Source organism: Sardina pilchardus, chromosome 21 (genome assembly GCF_963854185.1).
Source record: "Sardina pilchardus chromosome 21, fSarPil1.1, whole genome shotgun sequence".
NCBI lineage: Eukaryota > Metazoa > Chordata > Actinopteri > Clupeiformes > Clupeidae > Sardina > Sardina pilchardus.
The window spans coordinates 9022958-9032878 of record NC_085014.1 but is presented as its reverse complement, the minus strand read 5'-3'; the positions used below and the strand labels follow the sequence as shown (position 1 = coordinate 9032878).

General features: G+C 42.2%; 1 protein-coding gene across 1 annotated transcript; it reads left to right on the top strand.

Moving 5' to 3' along the window:
- The first annotated feature begins 4424 nt into the window (after window positions 1–4424).
- gm2a (ganglioside GM2 activator) lies at window positions 4425–7661 on the top strand. The gene is made up of 4 exons (XM_062524872.1): window positions 4425–4672; window positions 4785–4937; window positions 5729–5911; window positions 6680–7661. The coding sequence occupies exons 1-4, from the start codon at window positions 4580–4582 to the stop codon at window positions 6833–6835; spliced, it is 585 nt and encodes a 194-aa protein (XP_062380856.1). The 5' UTR covers window positions 4425–4579; the 3' UTR covers window positions 6836–7661.
- Window positions 7662–9921: the final 2260 nt, after the last annotated feature.

Sequence of the window (9921 nt, the reverse complement as noted above, 5' to 3'; positions counted from 1 at the left end):
TTTGCAATGCTGGTGTCTAATATTGTTTGTGTTCAATGAAATTCATTGTAAAATGTGAACACAAATAAAGGTATTAAAATGTGTGTGTGTGTGTGTGTGTGTGTGTGTGTGTGTGTGTGTGTGTGTGTGTGAGCCAGGTGGATCAGGTTACCAATTTTCTTTTTTGGCTTATCACAAGCAAACCAAATTGTCACAAGGGACCCGTCAACGGGAGGGGGATTCCTGTTATTAAAGGAATCCCCTTTAATAACAGTGAATAAAAAAAATCTGAAAATATAAGCTATTTCCTGGGCCTCTCCAGAATAACAAACATCTGTACTATTTGCATCAAATCACCAATAGCACACGTAAAGCACATTCAAACATTGCACCAATATCCTTCAATAAGTCCATGACAAAACTTGTTTTGGCCCTGTAGGTTTTCAATATTTTTCACTCAGAATACGTAACTGAGAATGGGACATCAGTTCATGAAAGTTCTTTGGCAGGATGAACAACACAAAACTTTTTGGATAAACAACAAAAAAAATGCTTGGGTTGGAAAGTTCCCTTGTAAGTTAAGTTTGTTTAGTGTAGGCCTAATGTGTGCAACAATGTGGTCAAAAACGATTGTCAGGACGTGATAATATGCCGGAGTGAGTTTGTTTGCGTGTTTGAACATGAGGGGGTGCGTGAGCAAAGAAGATCAGTATAAATATAAGACAGTCAATAGTCAATCTTTCGATTAAATCAATATAGATGTGGTTTCACAAAAAACAATCCTGGAGCCCTATGCCAAACAGCACTGAAAGTATTAGCCTTTTCTGTGCCAGCAATATGTGGCCCATCTCACTAATTCTGATTCTGTATTGATTCAAATTGACATTTACAAAGTAGAGATTATGATTACTTCGTATTGTCAGACAAGCACATCAAACTACAATTTGCATAGTTTAGCAATCACTCTGCAAACCACTCTCAATGCCGCTTTCCAAAACAGCGAACAGCAAAACACCAAAACAATCCCTTTCATCTTTTACTTGCCTCTCTTTTCTTTGCCAGTCTCTGCCCATCTCCATTAATCAGGCGATCTGCAGTGAGTTCAAAAAACAGTTGGAGTAGAACAAAGTTACTGTATAGTTCAAATAGAAACATTTCGACTTACTGTAATAGTGTAATAGTGTAGGCATGCCCCCATTTCGTCAACCTTAACCCCAGTAAAAACAGCCTATGGTGGGGTTGACTTTTATTCTTTTCAATTTAAATATTTCTACCAATATTTAAAAGGAGTCCTGTTCATACTCTTGCGCAAGGGGTAAATGAACAGCATCATGGCGTCAAGGAGACAGCTGTCCACCCATCAAGTAGGCCAAGTCTAATGACAAACATGACTGCTGCAACCAGCACTCACTCAACACTGTCTAAAGCTGACAAAAAGGCTCATGCTTCTACCTTTGACAACAACGCTACGCTATTTCCCCTTCGGGGATCAATAAAGGATCTATCTATCTATCTATCTATCTATCTATCTAGAACATGAGCTATATACGGGGGCCAATGTCCTGCATAATAATGCATCTAAAGAGACACGAGGTCATCACTTATCGAGGACATTCTAATAACTGCTGTTTCAGACTATTGAGTTTTGATAACAGACATTGATGTGAATGGTCGGAGAAGCCCTAGAGGAAAGGTCATGGGGTCATAGGTTGTTGCGGGGGGGGAACAGATCGATGACCAGGTCAATTAACAGCAGTAATCATGCACACAGGCATGTGTGTGTGTGTGTGTGTGTGTGTGTGTGTGTGTGTGTGTGTATGTGTGTGTGTGTGTGCGTGTGTGTGTGTGTGTGTGTCTGTGTGTGTGTGTGTGTGTGTGTGTGAGTGTGTGTGTGCCCGTGGGGCTTCTCCCAAATCAATCCGTATTCACTCAGCTAAATGTTTACCTTACATGACCCTCTGAGATGCAATAGAATGACCACCACCCCATCTACCCACCCACCCCCCACCCCAGGAAGGCTCTACCCACCATATGAAATGGATGGATGGATGGATGGATGAGCACCTTAGGGCAAAACACAAATTCCCAGTCCACTCTATGTGGTAGTGGATGGGGGGAAAGAAGCTGGTTATATGTTTGGTAGGAGCAGGCAGCAGTCTATCAGAGAGAGTGCAGGCCTGCTCCTGCTGAAGGTGTGGTCCTAATCGATTTAAAAGGAGCTGGTCTCGAAGGACAAGAGCGGCTCACCTGAACCAACACATCCTCATAAACTCCCGGATCCCTACCGGGAGCGGGGGATGCTACAGGGGGCAGGAGCTGCAGCGCTACCCAGAGATCTGTCACTTTCCCTGGGACCCCCCGCTGCTGACGGACGGAGCAAGCTGGACTGCATGCAGGAGCTCCACAGCGCTCCCGGGAAACTCCTGCCGAGCAGAGCAGAGCAGGGAAATGGATCGGAATATGTGCTGCATTCTGGAGTAGGCTTCTGTGTGTGGGTGTGAGTGTGTGTGTGTGTGTGTGTGTGTGTGTGTGTGTGTGTGTGTGTGTGTGTGTGTGTGTGTGTGTGTGTGTGTGTGTGAGTGTGTGTGTGTGTGTGTGTGTGTGTGTGTGTGTGTGTGTGTGTGTGTGTGTGTGTGTGTGTGCGTGTGTGTGTGTCTGTCTGTGTCTGTGTGTGTATGTGTGTGTGTGTGTGTGTGTGTGTATGTAGCAAAAACAAAACGCCGCCACCACTATTGCATAAGAAGGATTGGGATCATCACTGAAATGTGTTGGGTCATCTGATAATGATGAATCAGACTTTCAAATCTTTTTTTTTTTTTTTTTTTAATTACCAACCACAGATGAGATGGCACAGACTACCGTAATTTCCCGACTATTAGCCGCGGCTTGTAGGCTACATTGATTTTGCTAAATTTCTTCAGCTATGAGGCTAATACACGGGACAGTTAATATGGTATCAATATGGTTTTGTTTCTTTTAACTTGCATAAAACACTGTCCCGCGGCTTATACACAATGCGGCTTATATGAGGGAAATTACTGTAAGCATGTTCAGTGAGCATGAGCAGCATGTTGGTCAGGAAAAGACTTCACTTCTCTCCTCTCTCTGGCCTCCTCTTCATCTCTGCATGTCTTTCCCATGCATACATCACCACAGCGCCTTGGAAATGTATTGAAAATGTGCTCCACGGTCCCAGCTCACAAGTACTCCACCTGAAGGATTGGCTTTGCTGTCACCATCTACTACCAGAAGCTCTCCAATTTCCATATTTTACACCATACCCACATTGCTCTCATCAGGCAACCCAGGTAACGCCATACTGCAGCTAGCCTATGCTGGCCCCCGAGTGGGCCTGTGCTCCAGGGCTTGTAGTATAGTAGGCAATGTAATTATTCTGGCTCTGGGAAGATTGCTTTCCCATCTTCAGCACAGTCTGTGATCTTCACACAGACACACAGCCCTATATATGCTGACAGAACCATCCTTTGATTTAATAATTGACATATACTGCTATCATGCTTTTAAACACATATGAATTGGTATTAGTGTGGGCTATGCCTACTCGTAAAACATTTGTTTAAAAATGGTCGCCTACCCTATGGTGGGATTGACTTTTATATATTTTCTATTTGAAATGTGCTACTTGGGCCTATGTCAAAGGAGTTCTGTATTATCTTGCGTTAGGAGTAAACGAACAGCATCATGGAGTCAAGGAGATAGCTCTGTCCACATTTCCCACCCATCAAGTAGGCCTGGTCTAATGACAAATTGTAATGCTGCAAACAACACTCACCACCAGTCCTCATTGATGTAAGCCTTTGTGAAGAGGTGCTTAACCATAGCCTATAACACATAAGTAGCTAATTAATCTGAGACACTGACAGTTAAGCACGAAATAAACAAGCGCAATCACCGTGGAGCAACAGGACACACGATCGACCCGTCGGAGCTATCTGGCCCACAGCTCTACGCGGCTCTGACAATAACACAACTTTAGCTCTATCTAGCGGCCATACTGTAGCAGTGTATATCACTCCACTCTCGATTTAAGGTTGCCTAATGCCTGCAATCAATGGCAACATAAACTTTTTTTTAGATAATGTAACGAAATGTGAGCACACATTTCCGTTTAACCCACCTTGAGCAAGCATCAATGTGGAAACAAAACCTGGTGAGCTGTGAGAGCGCTCTGTTAAGAGCAGCAACCCTGGAGCTAAGTTGATGCTGGCCTGTTACTTCCAAATAACTCGAAACGCTTGTTAAATGAAAAAAGACCCTCTCAGCCTTTTGTTTTCAAAATCGGATGATTTTCTTGAATAACTGATGAAAGTCTAATAGTTAAGAAACATCTGTGGTCCTCCCTCCTTTAGAGGTCTCCCATGCGCATGTTCAGTTTAGTAAGATAAGCGGAAGAGAGGTGGCGGCAGCCAAACAGAAATGCAGAAGTTGTTCCATCAGTTTGAACACTCCCATTCGAATCTAGCAGATACATAGCCTACTTCACTCTCAGACAATAGTCTTGTCATTTTAGGAGAGCAACATCTCGACTGTTAGCTTGTCCGACGTTTCTTTTGCAAACCGCTTTGCTCTGAAGGCAGCCATGAGAGACCTGAGCATATTGTTGTCATTATGCATCGCAAGCCTTTTGGCGCAGCCCACCTGCACCTTACGCTCTCATCTGAAAATAAAGGAGGTGAGTGGCCGGGTTTATTTGTGTTATGTGAATCTACTTATTTGTTTAGCACGTGCGTAACGTAGGCTATTGCAATCGCCGTTTTTGAAAGTATGAACGGCCTGTTTGACAGCTCGTGGGCTTCGCGTGGAAAAACTGCGGATCACCTGACGATCCAGCTGTCATGAAGACTCTATCGATATCTCCAGACCCAATCTCTGTCCCAGGAAACTTGATGGCAAGTGCGATGGGTACAACATCCGTTGCGCTCACTGCTCCCGTGTCTGTAAGTAAGCTAGTCAATGAAATCAGATATTGGGTGCCATAGCCTACCCAAATCAGACGCGACTGATAAAGCATAAATCAGTTATAATGCTTGGTTTACTGTTGCATTGTGGACTACTGGCGGGCCACAACAATTGTAAAAGGCTGTAAATGTTTTCTGGACTTCTGAACATATTGGTAAAGCTACCAAAGATGGCTCTGGGCGGGGGCTGTTTTGTTTTGTGGTTGATGACTGGATTCCTCTGTGTTTGCCTGTGTGCCACATGTAGTAACCTGCCCAAATTAGTCCGTTGACTTCCAAGTCATGATCAGGTGTAGGCCTATGTAGCCTATCACTTAGGGATGCGTCATATCACTCAGCACAAATGGACAATAGGATTTTGTAACCTAGGAATGTAACCTCAACATTGCTGCAACCGTGTCCGGGGGCCAGAAATCCAGCTACAAAACCTAGGCCTAACCGTTTCACATTTTGCCTACAGCAACCTTTTAATCCCAAGTCCACAATCCACAAACAGGACATTTGATTATTGACTGATAGCAAACTTTATAGAATGGAACAACAGCAGATTTTTATAACATGCAGAAATGAAACCCTTTTTACAATTTAATGGTTGGAGGCTATCACGTGATAACTCATAAGACCTCTTGTGAACACTCATATGTGGTTAAAAATATGCGACTTGCGCTGAACTAGGACACCGACAGCAACACTGCTGTAAAATTATATAGCTCGTCACAGTCACAAACTTGCTTTCTGGCATTCAATGATCTTTGTTTGTTTTTCTCAAGTTGAATGTGACCTTGGAGAAAGAAGTGGCTGGTTTCTGGGTCAAGATCCCATGTTTGGAGGAGATTGGGAGCTGCCATTACTCCAACGCCTGTGACTTGCTGGACCAGGTGATCCCTCCTGGACAGGACTGCCCCGAGCCTCTGCACACGTATGGCCTGCCCTGCCATTGTCCCTTCAAAGCTGTGAGTGACGCATTCAGAGAAAATTGTTTGCTAAGAACATTGTAGCCTATTTGAACAAGAGCATAGGCCTACCTTTATTTCATTTAGTGCACATATGAACAGGTGTTGATAACCTGTTGTAACTCAGCCATATGACTAAAAATATCAGTTCCTTTTGGTCTGTGTGTTTGGTCTGTGTGTAACACCTTTGTCCAGCCATGGTCTAATTTGCTATTGTAACACATTTCTGAACCTATGGTAATTTAATGGCTGCACTGCTGAATGTAGACTTTTTAAGTTCGTGTGTGCATTGCTTATAGTTTCATATCCCCTTGGAGAGGCCCGTCTGACTGAGACGTGACTGAACGTGGTCATGGTTCTCTTTGCGAGTCTTTGTGGTCTGCAATCTATTTCCTGCATTATCTTGTGATGTTCTTTCAACACGTCCGTCTCTTTGCTCATCACAATCGTGTGTGTGTGTGCGTGTGCGTGTGCGTGTGCGTGTGCGTGTGCGTGCGTGTGTGTGTGTGTGCGCGCGCGCGTATGTATGTGTGTGGAATCTGTGGATATGCATGCACATGTTTATATAGACACGCTGTATACTCATGCTGTCCTGCACTGTGCTGATGTGTGTGTGTGTGTGTGTGTGTGTGTGTGAATGTGTGTGAATTGGTAAACTGTGAAACATACTGTGAATCTGTAAAGCGTTTTGGAGAACAGCGCTATATAAATGTGATACATTTACCTTTACACTCCCTCACCCCTATTCTTCCTCTTTTTTTTTTAAAGGGGGACTACTCTTTGCCTCAGTCGCAGTTCTACTTACCAGACATTGAACTGCCCTTCTGGCTCACCAATGGCAACTACAGGGTCCAGGGCGTTATGGGAGCAGATGGAAAAGAGCTGGGTTGCCTTAAAGTGAGCTTGTCCATCCACTCGGCCTGAAACCACAGGTCCTACTGTACGCTGGACTAGCAGTGCCATTTGCACAAGGAACCATCACTCGACTCGCACAGTAGCCGTGGCAATCATTTCAATGCACAGTCTGTAAAGGGAGGCTCTAAATCGGTTCAATTTTCACACATGCCAATTCAGTTTTTCGTTTGGTTTTTTTTTGTGTGTTTTAAAAGTTCTTCTTTTTCTTCTGATGCAGACTTAAAGAAATTACCTCTATTTAAAAAAAGAAAAACAATTTGTGGAGGATGATCAGGAAAGGTGTCATTTCATCTCACTCCAGTGTGTCTTACCACTCAGTATGTCTCGCTTGTGTATGATTTTAACAGGGGGTAGGGGTGGCAGAAAACGGCTTGGGCCCCATACATGGATTAAGCCTAGACCTAGATCAAGAGAGAACTTCAGTGAAAATCATTGAAGAGAGAGTTTTTGTCTGGTGGTGCCAAGCTTAATCCATCAACAGCAAACAACAAACTGGCCATGTATTTGACGAGGAACATGTGGTCATGTAAAGTGATCACAGATAAAGGGCAATGTTGTCTGAATCACTGTTTTTATCTTTCAGAAAAGCACTTGCTGTAGTATTTTTTTACTGCTTTGTTTAATAAACAGTTCAATTTAATGTGCTATATTATGTGGGTGTTGCTGAATACATTGTATTTGTCAATTCACACAGGTTTAGTGCCTATAAAAGAGCTCCTCAGGGATCAGGAGGGTCTTCCATTCAATTTAAAATCAGTGTTTTATAGCTTTCCAAGAGCGGTGTTGTTGATCATGTGGAAAGACGAATAAAGGTGTAAATTGATGTTGCATATGATTTAAATGGAGTATTTTACTGAATGATGTTTTTCCCTCAAATTATCATAATGCATAACTTACAGTATTGCACAGTATTGATATCCCTGTTAGTCAGCTTTGGTTTTTCAGTTCTTTAGTGCTCGTACTGTTTGGTTGAACTATGATGCACTGAACTCCCATTTGTCTTGTAGGGTAACAAAGAATACACAGCTGTATGTTTTTGTGCGTGTGTGCGCTTGCATGCATCCATGTGTCCAAGGCTGAGTCTACAACCTCAGTAAAATATAATGTTACATATAGGGTTATTTACAGGTTAAACAGCCAGTAGTGTCAATAAACTTTCTCTGACCTCGGTAAATTTTACAAGCTCTTTTCATAAAGGTCTGTTCCGTTTTCCTAGTTTCATAAAACACCCTTTTGCACAAAAGATAGCGAGTTATGACATGGTTGTTAATTTACTGAGCTGGGCGGCAGTCCACCTGGCTAGAGGCAGCAGCCATTAGTCCCTGTAAAAATCAAACATTTGCACAACAGACCAAATGTGAAAATGTAATGCAGGACTCCGTAATGCCAACTGAAAATAACATTCATTTTTCCATGCTTCATTACATAGTGCTGTGAACTCTGAACTCTGAGTGGTGTACTACAAAACAAGACTTTTTCTGGGAGTGACTACTGAGTATGCTCCCAAAGAGTGTGTCGCTTTTTAAATGATTGACGTTCAATATATTGTTTTTCTCAGAGATCAGTGATTAGCCTACTCCTGACACTATACCGGCTAAGTTATTTGTAATACAGTACAGATGTGGATTATGTTCAGTTGTTCAATTGCACTGTTTGCACACTTGGTGGCGCCATTTCTTTGTAGACCATATCAGCCTTATTTTTGTCAAGCAACTTATAGAAAACAGTTAAATCTGGAGGTTAAGGAAAATCACCAAATCGTATCCCAAATGGCTATTGTCCATGATGTTCATGAATGTATTAAAGCTAACTATGAGATGTTACGACATTCTCTGTTGGTTTGGAAATTCATCCATACAGTATATGATTTTTTTTTATCCTTTTTTTTTTTTTTTTTTTTTTTTTTAGAATTCAGTTTGATGATCAATATTGCATCTAGCTGACTGAATCTGAATTTATTCTCCCACCATGTAAATTGCCCTCATTCAAACAAAGTAAAGATTGATTCAAACTGTTATTATTAAAGTGAATAAAATAATTATTGTTATAATTATCGTTTGAGATTCATAACTTCGACACAATTAAGATAATACACAAGTCTTTCCTGACAGCACTGGCTTTATTCTCCATATCATTTCACTTCAGAGGGGTCACTGCTGTTATCTGTAATTTTGTCAAAGAGAGCCGTAACCTCTAGCCCCATTCCTTTCATTCCTGATGCAGGGCTGTATTGGTGTTCCATCATCCCCAATTCCCTGCAGATGGCCAGGTGTGTTGCATTCAGAACGGTCTGACTCATCTCAAAAGTGCAAAGGCCCTTTGTGTGTGCGAGAGAGAACTACACAATGTTTCATTCGCTGGAGGTTCTGTTTTTTCCTTGTTACCTAAGCCAAGGAGGTTATGTTTTCATTGGGATTTGTTTGTCTGTCTGTGTGTCTATTTGTTTCTTTGTTTGTTTGTTTGTTTGTAAGTTCGCAAGATAACTCAAAAAGTTATGGATGGAAGGTCTGAAATGACCCAAGGAAGAAATTATTATTTTGGGCGTGATCCGTATCACTGTCCCGATTCAGGAGGCGGTTATGTTTTTGCTTGTTTTCGGAGGTTTGCGCTCTCTGAGTGCTTTTAGTTTGCATGTTTGTTTCGTTTATTTATATGTTGTATGTAAAGTAACTTGAGTTTGAGTTATCTAAAATGATGGTATCTAAAATTGATTTGGGTTTTTTTGTTTGTCTGTTTCTCGAGGTCACCAAGTGCTGTCAGTACGGGAAAAAAAAGATTGATCGGTTCTACCTACAGTAGCTTGAGTTGCTGCAGCTTACAGCTAGTATGGAGAGCTGCTGCTGCAATACACCCTGGGGGTCTTATGAACATGCCCCCATTGCCTAATCTTTTCTTCAGGTCTGACAAAAAAAGAAATAATAATAAATAATCACAGTAAATTGAGACCTCAAGTGTGATAGCCTACAGTGTGTGCTTGTGATATATCACTGCTTTATACTGTATAGGCCATTGTATGAGCACCCCCCCCCCCCCCACACACACACACACACACACACACCAACCACTAGCAAAAGGAACATTAAAGCATCTTGTGA

Excerpts from the sequence above, each read along its gene's own strand:
- gm2a (XM_062524872.1), top strand. The coding sequence starts at position 4,580 with ATGAGAGACCTGAGCATATTGTTGTCATTATGCATCGCAAGCCTTTTG. Across the intron at positions 4,673-4,784 it reads CTCATCTGAAAATAAAGGAG|CTCGTGGGCTTCGCGTGGAA; the intron begins GTGAGTGGCCGG and ends CCTGTTTGACAG. Across the intron at positions 5,912-6,679 it reads GCCATTGTCCCTTCAAAGCT|GGGGACTACTCTTTGCCTCA; the intron begins GTGAGTGACGCA and ends TTTTTTTTAAAG.